Below are 17,674 nucleotides of genomic sequence, written 5' to 3' on the forward strand. Positions count from 1 at the left end.
CACCCCAGATCTGACCGTAAGATAAAGGATATTTAAATGTTTTCCTATACAAAGGTTCACCTAAAAATGATCTAATAAAGTTGTAGGCCTTGCGGATTTCCAACAGAGGAAACTTTAAATCAGAGCCTTATATGAAATTTTAATTATTTTAATCAAACTGAACAGAGCTTCATGCAAGAAAAGTTCTTGACAAGTTTCATCTGCATTTGCCAAGTGAAAAGTCTGAGTAAGGAAAATAATTGAAAATACACATAATTTTATATGTACAATGGACTTGTATGCTGTACAACAGACAGTGAGTGATTCTGAAAAGCTCACTGTCACTTTGTGCCAGCTGAGCTAAAATCCTAAGTCTACAGCATGCAGGGCATTTTTGTCAAAATTATGATTGTTCATTTTGTGAAAAAAGCACGATAGGTCATAAAATTGTGAAAAAAGACATATTACTTGGCATTTTGCGACATTTTGAAACCGGAAACGGTTGATTATAATTTCTGACCTGTGTAAGATCTGCTTTAAGTAGGTACATTAACCCGGTCAACATGTGCAAATACCATTTAAAACTATTTCTGTGTTATTGCAATTGGCGTATATCAAGTTTTACCGGAAGGTAAACAATGTATTTCGAAGAAAAAGTCCCAATATTTTGTGAATCTCTTTTGAAATTGTGAATTTTTTTCTGCCGCTTTGTGAAAAAAAGTGCAATTTTGAATTGTGAAGGGGACTTATATCGGCACCTGTTATAGAAGGAAAAAAGCCCTGGCATGAAAAGATTGTTCTTTCAAATCCAGCCTGGTATAAAATTATCATCAATACCGTAAAATTCCTATTAAACGCCCCCGGGGGCTAAACATTTTCCAAAAGGGGGGCTTTTATAACAACACAGTTTTTCCTAAATCCAAAATCATTGTAAATACATTTAGTGTTAGCAAGTGATGGTGAAAACATTAAAAAGTGTTAAGATTTTAAAGTTCATACTATAGAATAAAATTGATTCTGAATGATTTGAATGAAATTTTGGATTTCAGCACTTATTAGGGGAGGTGGCGTTTATTAGGAATTTTACAGTATATCATTGATATGCTTTACACTTAATCAATGACAGTTCTTCCATTAAGCTTAGTCTATGTATTTTTACCAAGCAAGATTATTGTTCGTTTATGCAGCTTCGTCTGTTCATGCTTATGAAGGTCTACCTTTGTTTTAAATTTTCTATCACAAACATTGCATATATAATCTTTTACCTGACTATGTTTATATTTCTTGTGCCTCAACAAGTTCGTATAGCAACTGAATCCCCTGTTACAATATTCACAAACGTGGGGTTTCTCTCCAGTATGTATAGTCATGTGCCTCGTTAAATCTGCATAGTTACGAAACACTTTTCCACAAACATCACACTTGTGTCGCCCCTCAAAATGGATTTTCATATGCCTGCTTAAATATTGTTTCTTGAAACATTTACCACAGACTTTACATTTTGCGTCCTCTTTACCAGAATGCAGTTCTATATGCCTTTTAAGTTGATCATGTGACATAAATGCTTTACCACAAACATCGCACTGAAATTCTTGCACTCTTGCTGAATGAATTTTAAGATGTCTCTTTAAATAATGACGTCCTAAAAATGACTTATCACATACTTTGCAAGGGAAAACTTCCACAGACACGTGCCTCAATACATGCACGTGCATCTCCTGGTAAGTCATAAAAATTTTCCCGCACAGATCACACAAGTATTCTTTCCCTGAACTATGACGCAGCATGTGGAGGTTCAAGGAATGATTGCAGGAAAATGTTTTATTACATAACTTACAAACTTTTCTATCAGCTTTATGGTGAACCATGTTTATATGTTTTTGTAAATAGTCCTTGAATATAAAACTTGTTCCACAAATATCACAAGTATGATCTCTGGAACCATAATGACTCTTATAATGTCTTGTTAGATGATAACTGTTATTAAACCTTTTGTCACAAAGAGTACAAAAATATTTCTTTTCATGATTATGCAGTTTCATATGCTGTATGAATTCTGCTTTATCGGTGTATGTTTTTTTACAGTAGACACAATCAAGTGGGATAACTCCTGTATGCGTGATCCTATGAGCTTTTAATCTCCCTGGTGTAACATAAGAACAGGGGCAGAATTCACATTTATATGGGCGAGAACTTTTATCTAAGTGAGTTGGAACGTGACACGTAAGTTGACTTTTATATTCAAAACCTTTTCCACATGTTTCACAAAAAAAAATCCTCTTCTCTCTCTTTTCTGTGCCAAGAAGTTTTACATTCTTTTCTAGACAATCCATTTTCACACCTTCTTCTGGGCCATCCATTTTAGAACTTTCTTCTAGGCCATCCATTTTTGAGCCCTCTACTATGCCACCAATGGGCACTATGGTTAAACAGGTATCTCTAACACTTCAAAACTGAAAATAAAGAAAAAAAAGAATCCGTTACGAAATCCAAAACAACAAAATTAAAAATGCAACAGGCTTTGTTTGATTGAGCCTGTTCAAGGACGGTACTGTCAATTGCCACCCAGGCCAACTAAGCACCCACTTAAGCATAATTTAACATTTAAACATGGAAATGGTGAAATTTTGATTTAAGAAACATCTGTAGACTTATTTCTACCTCTATAATAGACAGTGCTTTCTTCATTACAAAAAGATCTTGAGCCCCACCACTTTTTCAGTTTAAAACTGGTTTGGTAAATCTACATGTTAACTAAGATCTCCACTGAGGTCATATAGCCAAAATAATAAAATTTGTAATTTTTTTTAAAATCAATTGGTGCACTTAAAACAGAAAACTATGCAATAGATACATGTAATAAGTGAATAAATAAGTGAATATACTCAGCACTAAATTTATAATCGATTTTTATGCATTTTTTCGTCCAATTTGAGTAAGAAGCATTGCAATGCTTTTCATTTTTGGGTCAATTTGTGCAATAAAATTGATTATACCATGCAAGCTGAGTAAACAATGATCTAAAATTTTGCACACAAGTTATTGGCTCAGACCCTCATACAGTAATACAAAAGTGTTGAAAAAATATTTTCTGTCCCAGGGCATTTTTTGTCAAAATTGTGAAGGGGCCTGGACCTTTCATTTTGTGAAAAAAAGCGCGATTTGTCATAAAATTGTGAAAAAAATTACATAGTATTTGGCATTTAGCGACATTATGAAACCAGAAAATCTGCTTCAAGTTAGTACTTTAACCCACTTAACATTGTGCTAAAACCATTTAACTTGATTAAAACTATAACTGTGTTCTTGAGATTGGCGTAAATCATGTTTTACCTGAAGGTAATCAATGTATTTCAAAGACAAAGTCCAAATATTTTGTGAAATTTCTTTTGAAATTGTGAATTTTTTTCTGCCACTTTGTGAAAAAAAGTGCAATTTTGAATTGTGAAGGGGCCTGATATCGGCCTCTGTTATAGAAGGAAAAAAAGCCCTGAGTCCCTTCATGTCAAAAAACTCAGTGGAGTCCCTTTGTCCCTTTTATATAAAATTTCTTTTTACTAAGTACGATAATCCTCAGTGGAGTCCCTTTAATGAAAGTGTTTCTTTTTACTTAGTAAAAAATACCTCAGTGGAGTCCCTTTAATGAAAGTGTTTCTATTTATTAAGTAAGGTAAACCTCATTGGAGTCTCTTTAATGAAAGAGTTTCTTTTTACTAAGTAAATTAAACTCAGTGGGGTCCCTATAATGATAGTGTTTCTTTTTCCTAGGTAAAATGAACCTCAGTTGAGTCCCTTTAATGAGAGTGTTTCTTTTCTAACTAAGTAAGATAAAACTCAATGGAGTCCCTTTAATGAAATTGTTTCTTTTTTACTATGTAAAAATACTTTTCTGTTGTTTTTTTTTTTTTTTTTGCAACAATTGAGAGTAAGTTTTACCTAAAAATTTGTTCGTGTGAGACTTGTAATTATCACAAGATGCCTTAGGGAAAGTAGAATAAAGTTAATGAATCGTCACTTCATTTGTTCATTCTTGTGTGTCAGGTGTAGATGTTCATCTTTTTGTTCCTGGTGTCATTATATCATCTGACTGGGTGTTTCTGTGCTCTTTATCTTAAAATAGACAAAATACAACATATTATTATATTATACTAGAGAGTTTTGGGGATAGGCTGGGGGCAGGGCTTCCATTAATGGAAGTTTGGGAGTCATTTACTCCTGATTTACACGACAATACGTATTGCAAAATATTGCAATATGCTTCGGCAAAATGGCAATATATTGCAATACGGTTTTTGCTGTATTGTTACACCCCTAGTAACAAGGTACCAAAAGTAAAATGTTTTTGAGAAATAAATAAAAATGATAGCATTTCTGAGGCATAATGGGCCTTTAATGCAAAACAAAGATATGCATTCCAAAATTGAAATGCATAATTACAAATAAAATGAAATGGTAATAATTCTTAAAATCATAAAAATAATCCTTATTTGCTTTTTAAAGAATTAGCATACATTCAGCAGGATTAGAAATACTAGTAATCACTTGCATCATCACATGCTAGACTTATCAGAGGATTAAAAATACTTACATGTGTTTTTATTTAAAAAATAGAAATCGAAAGAAATAAAAGGATAAAAAAATATGCTGAGAAATAAAAGGTTAAACAAAAATATGCTGAGAAATAAAAGGTTAAACAAAAATAAATTGTAAATGTAAAAAGACAAATACCTGTTTAATAAGGAAAATGAAAAATTGAAAACTACATGTATTCCAATTTATAAATTTAAAGAATAGTTCATTCCTGCAGTCAAAGCTGAAATATGACTGCTCTGAAATGTTTTGTATTTTCTTATATACAGGTTGGTCCTGCCATTTTTTTATCCTGAGGCCAGTGAGAGGATATGAAACTTTTTAATTAGTACTTAATTATGATTACAAAAAGAGATAAAATGATTGTTACACTTACACAAAGATAGCAGGAAATGTCAGGGCCTGCTATCTTATCAACATTACTATTGTAATTAAATCATTTTGATTAATATTCCTTTCTTAAATTTGCCTGCACAGTCAGTGTTGATTGGGAAATCACCATTATGTACCTAAGGTTGATTGGGAAATAACCATTAAATATTAAACAATAACAACAGGAAAACTTGAAAAGATTTTAGATAAATATTATTACAAGTTTCAGATTAATTTTCTGTGAAAAAAATTGTCTAATACAAGTCATGTACTATCAAATTTGGTGCAAGTTTTTATAAAAAAAAAAGGGATATAGTTTCCATTTTCAATAACTTAAAGGTCACCATTAATAAAACAAAAGTGACATAGTTTACCTGACCTTTAATATTACCAAAGTGTCACCCATTTTATTTTCTGTTTAGCAACCAATATTTTGAGCAACTCGGAACCCCAGGGCTTAATTTAGACCAAAACAATTAGGAAGAAATTACAAAATATGAAATATGTTTTCAAATCAGTAAGTGTGATTCATAATTTGTTTCTTCAAATTCATTTTTTTTGTGTATGCTTGTGTTGTTGTTTGTTTGTTTTGTAGGATTGATATGAATGTTGTATCAAAGTAAATAAGCAACGGAAACCCGAACAGATGAATTGACTGGAAATAATTCTATATCTGTGCAAGTGTTACTCAAACAACATCAATAAAGCCACCAACTTTAATTAGCTTGAGCCATTTACTCTTTGGCATTTTGAAACTTTAAAGATCCTGTATGCTGTAATTCAGGATGTAACTTGTAACACTTAAGTGAACTTTTATTTTATGTATATTTTTATTCTTCTAAAACAATATCCAAACATCCAAGAATATGTTAAATATGTACTGCAAATATGATATAGGTTAGGGTAATAAGGGTTAGAGAGTTTATGATGGATTATAGGGTTACAATAAAAAAAAATTGGTGTCACCGTTCTTGTTCTTGAGTTATCTGCCCCTGAATCAGACTTTTCTACGTATTTGAGGTCATTTCAAGGGCAGATAACTTATACATACTTAAATGAATTATTGTTTTTACTTCCGGATTATGTTTTTCTTTTAATTGTTGAGAACAATAAGTAATAATATGCAATTCCTTACATCGTTTTCGTTTGGGTTTTTTTCAATGAAAATAAAGGTACTTTAAATTCTTAATTAATTGGCCATTTTTTTATGAAAAAATGCACAGGTTAAAAGAAGAAGTGGGAATAAAAACTAAGTGGGAATAAAAACTACCCACTCTAAATTTGTTCTTGAAATTTTGCATATAAACTAAAATGAAGGCAAGCTTCTTGAAAATTAGTAAAAAATGTATTTATTCCCTTCACTGTAAATTATCTGCCCTTGAATTTAACAAAAAAGTCAAATTCAAGGGCAGATAACTCAAAAGCAAGAACAGTGACCCCAATTTTTTTTTTCGCTTAAAATGTTTCTGTTATCATATTCTAACAACATGCCAAGTTTAAAGAAATTCTATTGATTTAATTTTGCCTATTTGTCTATATGAAAACTCCCGAAAACGTCTTTAAAGGTGATATCTTGTCATGAATTAGAAATCTATATAAATGGCCAAACATCACGCGTAATAAACAGTAAAATGTATAGCTTAGTTTGTTTTGTGAAATGTAATAAATTAAGAAGTGCAAGTTACTGTCTTCATCATTGCATTTATTTATTATTGCACAGGAACCTGAAATTCTATCCAAAACAAAAAAAAATAACGATTAAAAAAAAATCCCATACATATACTATAAAAAAAGTTTTTTTATAGTATATGTATGGGATTTTTTATTAAATCGTTATTTTTTTTTGGTTTTGGATAGAATTTCAGGTTCCTGTGATTACTGAGCTAGCCCTATCAGTGTGTATGCCCACAGGAACTTGAAATTCTATCAATATTAATGATACTATCCAAAATATACCCCCTATACAGTATTAATATACATTTATAGTATATAGGGGGTATATTTGGATATTATCATTAATATTGGTTATTTGATAGAATTTCAAGTTCCTGTGGTATGCCCATAATTAGACAACAAATGATTGACCAACGTCCTGTAACCAACAAAAAAGAGATTTAATGCATAAAAGTAATTAAATGCATAAAAGAGTATATTTTGCGTAAATTTTCTTACCTCGAAGAAGGCTGTTGCCGTTCACATGCGTAATTGCGCTTAGGTTGAATTATACAAATGGTGTCTTCTTTCTGGTAAATAAAGGGAAGTAACTGTATCTTAATCCTTTGATTCGCTCTCATAATTCTACTCATTCTAAAAATTAATTGAAAAAAATATGTTGAAACATCCATTATATTCTCACACCCAACCAGTTCTCAAACATTTCGTACATGAGCAGTTTATGATATCATCAACTTATGCGCATAAATCTTAGTTTCTGACAGCCATGTCTCCTGTGTGCTGTCATATGAAAACATTGCGATGCATATAGATATAGATCAAGTCCTTGACAGGTATTATTACCTGGCGAAAAAAGTCGGAATACACGAGTAATATTACACTCCAAGCGAGTGAAATCTTATGCAAGAAATTTTAAAGCAGCACACCTCCAGATTCATGTTAATTTTCATAAAAATTTTGGAAATATATTTAAAAGTAAAATATTGTGAATAAAGTATTTCACATATTGCAATTGGCACTTACAATCCAAGCAACTATTCGTCAATTATACTGAAAGATTTACGATCAGAACCTGGGACAGAAAGTTATCTTCTGTTCCTGATAAGAATTTATGAGTGTTTCTTACTGAATCGGAAAACAATACATTTCAATGTTTGATTTGTCACCTCCTCCACGGATTTATATTAAGATCTGGATCTCGGGGTCATACTGACTTTTCATGTGGACAGTTTTGGCAAGGAACGTCTGCAAATGCTTATGCAACAATGGTCACTGTCACAGAAAAATTACCGATTTTTAAAATTCATCTGAGATACACTACTTTCAGAAAATATGCAATAATTGCAAAAGCGTACATATTTTGGTCTTGAGATTTCCGAGTGGCATGGTCGTTTGTTTGGGCGGGTGATTCGTTCTTTTTCTATATAAAATGCACTAGTAGATCTATTGTTCATAAAATAAAACACCATTTTCTTGTGCAAGCCTTTCGAACACCAGTTGTGTGAGTGTATTTGAGCGCTTACAGACATAGATTCTAATTGTTTTCTATCATAATTTCAAACGTAAAAAAGACTCCCCGTTCCTTATATAGAAATCAAGAACTTATAATTATACTGTGCTATTTCATGAAATAAGAGCCTCGTTTCGAGGAACATGGAATTGTTTCTGAAAATGATTCAGTATATACACCCATACGCCCTTTTTGCACTTGGGATGCATGTATGTATATTTCCGAAATATTACAATTAACGTTGTGGTTACCGTAATGTTGGACGTAAATAAGATACCCGGTTGAAATAACGTACGTATTTTATCTGAAATCATCCAGATGTTTGGCTGTTTTGTCATATTGTTTGACGTCTTCCCATCATATGTTTTGTGTACGCGGCAACTGTTGACATAGCCTCATTAATTCGGCGTGAAAGGTTAGCACGCATTCTCAATATCATTTACAGAATAGATAAAAACGCTTTCCACGCAGCATATTCGTCATATTATGTGCTATATATTTTATTTAAAGCATCTGTTCCATCAAACATGTTCTGTTTTAATTAAATCAAAACAAAAAAAGTAGTCAACTATCATGATTTGAAAAAATATTTATCGCACAATAGTAAAAAATGAAACGTACGTGACTGTCTCTATAAGAAAAATGAGCTTTAAATATTTTCATGTTTCAATTGGTCTTTTATAAAACAATTGTTTAGTGTTTTTTGTATCTCACAATGCCTTAGCGTGAATTCAACAGTGGAACATACTGAAAACTATGATAAAAATGTAAACAAATTTGTTGTTTTTTCCTTTCCACTGATACATGCCTTTTGGATTGTGCGTTTTTAAACAGCCAAGAAAATATTTTTTTCAAAAATAAGATCTTTCAAAAATAAGATCTTTCAAAGTTTGAAGTTTACTGGCAGATAATTGGCCATATTGGCCAAAATAATGTATTATAAAAGTGGTATATAAAGATGCCGTAATTGATAGATGATTTTCTGAGAAAATTAAAACGTAATTTTTGCCGTGAAACGTACGTTACTGATGCTACAGGAACTGATGAAAATGTAAAGAGGTAGACTTGTGTCAAGCAGTTAAAGCTTCCCTCAATAAGAAGTTATGTGTTGAGAAATTGTTATAATTGCCCAAGACGATGTCCAGATCTGCATTGAAAAGTGGTCAGAAATGTACGTTACCGAAACGAACGTTACCGCAATTTAAAAAATATTCACTTCACTTAAAATATGATACCTTAGGTAAGAAAATTTATATAAAGAGAAGAGTTTTGTAACATCAAAGCCTATATATAAATATTGCATTGTGTCACTATGGATATAATTTAAGGTAAATTCATGTTTGATATACGATATCACAATATATATTAGAAAACATTTTATGTATATAAACATATATCTACTGAAAACATTCTGCTGGATTTTGAAATGTGATAGCATGTTTTTTTTTCGCAATGTAAACTAAAGGTAGTAGTGGAAAGTATATTTCTGCTAAAAAGGACCATGAAATGTACGTTACTGTTGGTAACGTACATTTCAAAACTAGTATTAGTAATTTCAATGACGAGTATCTCCTAAATTCTTAAAAAATACTTCATGAATATGTTTTTCTTGTAATACCAAGTAAGAATAGGATGATAAGAAACGAAAACAAATTAAATATAACTGTATTTTCATCAGTTGCATATGAATTTTATTCAGGCATTTTTTTCTATCTACAAAAGTTGGGACTAGTACAATATGTGGTTGTTTAAGTTGAACAGTTGTGATGATATTGAACATTTTTAATCTTTTCTCAAGCATCTGCACACTCAAATGTGCATTGTGTATGAACTATAAAGGTCTACAAAACAATGATTTCTCACGTACATTAACATCAACAACAAGTAACGTACATTTCAATTGATAAGTTTGATAAGTTTATTTTTCAAATTCCATAAGGCCACATGGCCCGTGTGGATACACAATACAATATATATATATGGCAAGACAGTGTACAAAAATAAATTTCAAACAAGTTTTAAACAACAACGGAGAAGGTTTACATTCATTTGCATGTTGAAATATCTTAGTATATTAATAATCTATTTCTAATAATATCTAAATGTTTACAAAATTATGTATGTGTTGTATTCTATAAACTACCCCTGCTCTTTCTTGTCACAAAATAACTATGTATGTTAGATATATGAGTCCTTACATACTAGTCATATCCTGATCTTGTCAAAACGAAACACAAGACCAACATAAATTATGAGTCTTAAATATTTTAGATAGGAATTTGCATACTGTAAGTATCCTGATCTTATCGAAAACGAAACACAAGATCAACATACAGCTTGAAGAGAGATATTCTTTAAATGCTCGAAAACTAATGCTGAGTTAAAAAGAATACAACAATATAACTCTGTAAAGTATAGTCGTATGAATTACATCGTGACACTAAATTATTATTCTAAAGAAGAGTCGTGGAGTAATTTTTTGAAAACTTTAAAATTTGCTATCATGTATATATGGAATCATATACATATACACATACATATACATACATACACATATATACATACAAAATAAATATACTATAAACGTTACATTTATTGACATCACGAAGATTGATTACGATTTGTATACAACTTCTCTTTTCTAATTTCAAAAGCGCTATGCACATATTTACCAAACTTACGTGCTACACAAATGTTTTCCGTATTTAATAAGTCTATGAGTTTTAACATATTTGGTCTTTTCCAATAGTAAGTAGGTATTAAACGTTTTCTTATATCACTATATAATTTACATTCCAGTACAAAATGAAATTCGTCCTCTAGGACGTTACAACAAAAACAAGTTCTTTCATTAAATGGTGTACTATGGGGTTTAGTCCATCTACCAGTCTCAATATGAAGCCTATGAGATGATACTCTTAATTTAGTTACACTACTACAGAATCTTTTCACATGAATAAAATTAAGGTATGGTTGAAATTTAAAGTCGGATATTTGTTTATAAAACAGAGCTCTACTCGAGTTATCTAATCTACACGACCAATTCTGTACGAATTGATCTGTTAATCTTTGTTTTACAATACATAAAAAGTAATCAGAGTTTCCCACACTTTGCATTAACCAAGCATCATAAAAACCTAAATCACACAGAAGATGTTTTACAAGTGAACACCAGTTTGTTTTGTTGGGAAAATTTTCAAAATCGTTTTTCAGTAATGTATAAACTTTCTTCACATATTTATTTTCATTTGTATGCAATATCTTTAACCAAAATTTTACAATATTGTAATAACGTACTGATTTTAATGATATTCTACCTAGTTCACCATATACAAAATCGTTTTGAGTAACTTTTTTGACACCAAGAATCCGTTTACAAAATTGCATATGTACTCGTTCTACACTATTACCTTGAATAAACCCCCAAACCTCGCTACCATAATTCAAAATAGGCATTATAAGTTTATCAAATAGTTCTAATCTATGGGTAAGTGAAATGTTAACAAATTTACACAAATACTTATCCATTTTAAAAGTTGCTTTCATTGCTTGTCCAGCAATGGTGTTCTGTGCTTCTGTGAACGAACCACCCGTTGTGAATACTAAACCTAAATAAGTGAAATTATTAACAATATCAATAGTATTATCTTTATAATAAAAAACTAAGTTATCTGGCAATCTACCGCCTCTTTTAAATATCATAATTTTCGTTTTAACTGTATTTACTGTAAGTTTCCACCTATCACAATAATCAGCCAGGCAATTTAAACCTTTTTGTAATTCATCACTACTATTAGCAAAAATAACAATGTCGTCCGCATATAAAATTAAAAAACATTTTAAACATATTAACATCTATTCCTTCCAAGTCATTATGAAAGAAACAATCTTCTAAATCGTTTAAAAACATAGAAAAAAGAAAGGGAGACAAACACTCTCCTTGGCGTACGCCTAGTGAACATTCATAGCTATTACTTAACTTATTACAATATTTAATTCTTGATTTGACTGAGTCGTACATTGATTTCATTATATTTAAAATATTACCACGAATTCCAAGTTTAATCAGTTTAAACCATAAGTTATCCCTTACAACATAATCAAAAGCTTTGGTGAAATCAATAAATGCACAAAAAAGTTGCCTCCCCTGATTAATCAAATGTGTAATTAAGCCATGCAATACAAAAACGTTGTCAACGGTTCCATATTTGACCTAAATCCAGCCTGTGCCTCTACATAAACACTATATAAATCTGCCCATTTAGATAATCTGTTATTCAATAAACGAGTAAATAGTTTCCCTAACGTGCTAAGTAATGTGATACCCCTATAATTATTAACATCGTTTATACTACCTTTTTTATGTAGAGGAATTACAAAACCTTCCGACCAACTATCTGGGAAGTACCCGTGTTCAAAAATTTTATTAAATAAACATGTTAAGGGTGAAACAAGTATATTTTTACCATGAATAAAAAATTCATTTAAAAGAAAATCCGGACCACCACTTTTACCCGATTTAAGCTGGTGTATAGCCTTAATAATATCATCTTCGGTAAATTTTACATTTAACTCATCAAACATAACGCTAAATTCATTTTTCTCATATCTATCAATAAAATACAAAATATCATCATCAGGCGTATAAAATTGGCTTTGTGGGTTGTTTACAGATTTAAAGTATTTTTCAAAAGCATCCAATTGCACATTTGAGTGTTTAATACCTGCATTCTTTTTCAACATATTCCAATACAATTTTGCATTTTTATACCTGGCCTTTGTTAATTTCATTGTTTCCATTTTGTCATATTCGTATTTGCTTTTTCTTATACAGGATTTATATTGTGACCTTGCATTTATCAAGTTTATTCGATTTTCATCACTTTTATTTACTCTGTACCTATTTAACATTTTGTTAAAAATTATTTTCTTCTCATGACATTCCTCACTAAACCAACTATTTTCGGACTTTGATACATTTATATTTTCATTTTGTTTGATATCTTTCTTGAACAATGGAGAAGCAACATCTTCCAATAATTCTGACAAATAACTAACACTTTTATCAATATCCTGAATAGTTCGAGCCAAATTTACATTTTCATTAAAACTGTTTATTTTGCGTACGATATCAGCAGACGACACACCTTTTTAAGGTCATTTTACCATACATATTTATAATTTACAGATACATACATGCATACAATCATTTCTACAATCATATGGTTTGTCAAATTCTAATGAAAAAGATACAACACAATGATCAGATAATATGTTTGGGTCCGATACTTAAAAGCTTTTAACATAACTGAACAAATTTTGTGATCCTATTACGTAATCTACTAAACTACAACCTCTATGACCGACAAATGTATATTGACCCTTTAAATTATCATTTCCTACCCGACCATTTAAGATGCGTAACCCAGTCTGTTTACACAAATCTAATAATAAAACACCGTTATTGTTCATTCGGCCTTTGTCCTGAGAATATCTCTTTAACTCTTTATCAATAATATAATCATCCGGCAAAAATTGTACGTATTTAAAATTATCATCTACCACAAAATCTGGTTTGTCAGAAGTACGTGCATTCATGTCACCACACAACAGTAAATTATAGTTACTTTCATGTTTTGACTCAATCAGAGTAATAAAATCAATCAGTCTGTCAAAAATATTAGAGTCAATCATCGACTGCCGACTACTATCGTCCGGAACAACGTAGCACATACATATAAAAAGATCATTTTCAAGAGACAATTTTGAACCCTCGATTTTTATACATAAAATGTCATCACTACTTTTAAAAACAAATGTATCACTTGAAACATATTTATTTCGTACATAAATAATAATTCCACCAGACGCCCTTTTACTGTTTTGTTTAATCTCATTTCTATTTAAGACGAAAAATTCGAAATTGTCAACATTTAAGTCAGATGACTCATCTGTCCATGTTTCACTGAATAAAACAATGTCATTATTTTCAAAGATATTTCTAACTTCCGGCGAATTTAATTTATTTGTCCTTTTTGTAGCGATACCCTGTATATTAAGTAGCACAAACCGTAGTGGTACCTTCTCCTGCACATACTATTGACCTAATTGTTTATCGTTCTTGCTCGTGCTGTCATTTCTATTAATAGAAACTGGGGAAATCCTGTTTTGTCTTTTGTATGGACTGGCCGACTCGACACGCTTTTCTGACCTAGACGCCGCACGAATATTTCGTGCACGCCCCCTCTCAGGTAAAACTCGTTTATCGCCGCTATTTACTGGCGTGTTATTGTTTGTTATTGATGACATAGATGTAACAGCTCCATATTTGGGTGATGTGACACTGGCGTATGTTTCTACGGATTGTGTATCTAGGTTAAAGTACACTGCAGGCATATCTGACTGATTTTGAGCAGAATTTTCACTGTTTTTATTGTTCGTAGTTTGATGTGATTGTGATTTGTTATTGTTTTGATTTGTGTGTGATTCAGATTGGTGAACATTTGGATTACCGTGACTATACATTGGTTGGCTGTGTATTGTGTTCGGACATGTAGAATTGTTTACAGTGTTACCGCATGTGCTATTCTTTTGAGAAATAGGATTTTGTTATTTTTGTGAGGATACTGGGATGCTATACTGAGGGCCATTAAATGAGTCATTTAATGCAGGTAAGTCGCATGTATTGTATTGTCTTTGCATGACGTCACAAGTTTGTTGTTGGCTAAATGCGATTGTATCCATGTGTTCCGGTCCTTTTCCATTTTGGGGATCATGCTGACTCTGATACGATGGCTCGGCTAACTGACTTGTTATTTGGTCGTTCAGTCTACCAATGTGTTCGATACTTGACAACCTACTCGCATTTATATATCGTTGCCATTCAGGCATTTCATCATGCACAAGCCTACCATCCTGTATTAATTTAGCTGGGTAAACGATTGTTACTTTTGACCTAGGATTTTCCTGTTTGCACTGTTTATATCTAGGCCACAGGCGAGATCGGGCCTGCTGGATCTCTCTTGGTAGGTCAACACTGATTGAAAAGGGGGTATCTTTCAACAATTTCGCTTTACTCAAGATGTACTCAGTATCACAATAGTCTCTAAAATGTACCACTATTGGTCTGCTTTGATATCTTTTCATGCGATCTTTTGCACCGATCCTGTGCGCTCTTGAAATATACACATCTCTTGAGTCAATATCGAGATTATTTTCCAGGAAGTTTCGTATAATGTTCGGACAGTTCTCACCTACATTTTCAACAATACCTCGAAAAATCAAATTATTCCTCCTAGATCTTGCTTCTGTATCTATTGACTTGTAGGCTAGGGTTTTCATGAATTCTGTTTGATTGTTTGTGTTATCAATAACTTGGTTAACTTTTATGCCAATATTTTCTACTGACCTGTGTAATGCCATAATACCTCTGCAACTTTCAGCCTGTTCATTTCTCACAAAACGTAACTCGTCAAATATATGTATTAACTTATCGTCATATGAACTTTCCACAAAATTTTGTCTTGTGATATCTGATGAGCGATCCATTTTCAAATTTTCACTTTCCCGCTCTTGCAAAAATTCAAATCGATTCTGAACAGATACACTATATAACTCATTTGTTGTCATATTTCACAACGAAAACATCTAATATATACTCCACTTTAGAAACAACATATATTCCGGTAAATAAGCAACTAAAATACTCTGAATTCCTTCTAAAATTTCAAATAATCAGCTTTTTTTTTAACAGCTCAAAATATCCGTCAACACTGTCCGCCATATTTAATTACATTCAATTGTAGAAACGTACATTTCAGAGACCGAAATTAAGGACTGAGATTCAAAAAGGCTACAGGTAGAGAACAAGAGCTGAAAGATACCGAAAGTTAACTTTGGAAAGAGCGTTATTGTAGAATTATGTATTACAGAATCCGAAATATTTGACTAACAGAGAGAGAAATGAAAGAAACAATGTTTAATAAAATAAAAGCAAACAATGTTTCATATAAGCAATGTTTCGTATAAAGTAAATGATTTTTTTCAAGAATTTACCTTATTGTGTACAAAACACTGGAATATGTTGTAAAGCAACAAAATAATCAAGTTAATGTGTCACACTTCTAAAGCATTTATTTTTACATGCATTCACAAATGTAATTTTGATAATCATAATCTCTTAAAACATGCAAATTTCTAATGAAAGATATTAACAGGACTTTCGACGAATCATCCTCAAATGTATGTTACTTGCAAAGTTGCACATAAAATTGAAGTTTGCGATAGTAAAACATGTTTTTTTGTTGTTGCTTTTTTAATACATAAAAATGCAACAAATTTTATCAATTACACCATATTGGGGCTCAAAACATTTCTGGACATAATAATAAACAAGGCTGTAAAATTATTCTCATAACAATGAATAACGTAACATACAAGGATGATCACATGTGATTTTAATTATTTTATAAAGTAAAAATGTTTGTTGTTTTAAAAATTTAAAAAAAGAAACATTTTGTTTATAATGTTAAATATTAATAAAATAATTGGTGTCTTTTTATGTACAACACCCATGCCAGAAAACTGAAATGTACGTTACCAATAAGAGTTTACAACTGTATTTAATAAAGTCTTTAAGAGAGTCTTAAAAAATGCTAAAGATTGATATTTTAAAGCATTTTATTACACACGTATGTTGTCATAAATGGTAAAATATGCACATATAATGTTGTTTACATGTACTTTTTACCTTATATGAACAGAATCATCAATTAAAATACATCTTATTTCTGTATGCATATACAATATCTTACTCTGACCAAGCGTTGATGATTTTTGTAGTTAATTGTTCAAATGTTAAGGAAAGGAATAAATACCAAACAGAAATATTTAAGTTTTCCTATTCCTGTCAGATTTTCTGAATGAATTCACTGTTGATATTTTTTTGTATTAAACTGAAATGTACGTTACACAATTATTACATTACTTTTAAGGCATTTAGGGTGAAAAAACAACTGATACATGCATAAATAACTTTACAACTAGGAGTTTATATGTATCATGAATAATCAATAGCATTCTAATGTCGAACTGCCTTTCATTGATAAATCTGTAAAGAACTTCGAAGTATGCATTGAAATAGTAAAAACTGTATCATTCATCTGTAAAATTTGTTATTGTTTTAACATTCCAAAAACCTGAATATATTGATATAATTTAACAAAAAAATGTGTTTATTTCCATCCTACATCTTTTGAGAATAGAATTGTGAAAACAAAATTACTGACTAGTTCAACAGTTACATGATTATGAGCTGCTAATTTAAGGGACACTCAAAGTAACGTACATTTCTGTGCCTGTTTTTATAAGAATGACCTGCTCAATTTGATATGGAACTGAGAGAACATGGTTCGTATCTTGTTTGCAAGAATTCAAATTTATGTCCGGGAGATATTCTTTTTCCATATTCAAACATTATTTTTATGATCTCTGAACATCATTTTTTTCACTTTCCGTGATTCAATATTTGTAAATGGTATTGAGAATGCG

The 17,674-nt window shown here is 31.1% G+C and overlaps 1 protein-coding gene across 1 annotated transcript; it reads right to left on the reverse strand.

Moving 5' to 3' along the window:
- Positions 1-642: 642 nt before the first annotated feature.
- On the reverse strand, positions 643-7,369 carry LOC132712873 (zinc finger protein 729-like). Its single transcript, XM_060695312.1, has 3 exons — positions 7,114-7,369; positions 3,995-4,089; positions 643-2,432 (listed from the first exon to the last, which is right to left on the reverse strand). The coding sequence occupies exon 3, from the start codon at positions 2,364-2,366 to the stop codon at positions 1,125-1,127; it is 1,242 nt and encodes a 413-aa protein (XP_060551295.1). The 5' UTR covers positions 2,367-2,432; positions 3,995-4,089; positions 7,114-7,369; the 3' UTR covers positions 643-1,124.
- Between the last annotated feature and the right edge of the window lie 10,305 nt (positions 7,370-17,674).

The sequence above is a fragment of the Ruditapes philippinarum genome, unplaced genomic scaffold (assembly GCF_026571515.1).
Source record: "Ruditapes philippinarum isolate M1 unplaced genomic scaffold, ASM2657151v2 ctg8932_1_1_1_1, whole genome shotgun sequence".
NCBI lineage: Eukaryota > Metazoa > Mollusca > Bivalvia > Venerida > Veneridae > Ruditapes > Ruditapes philippinarum.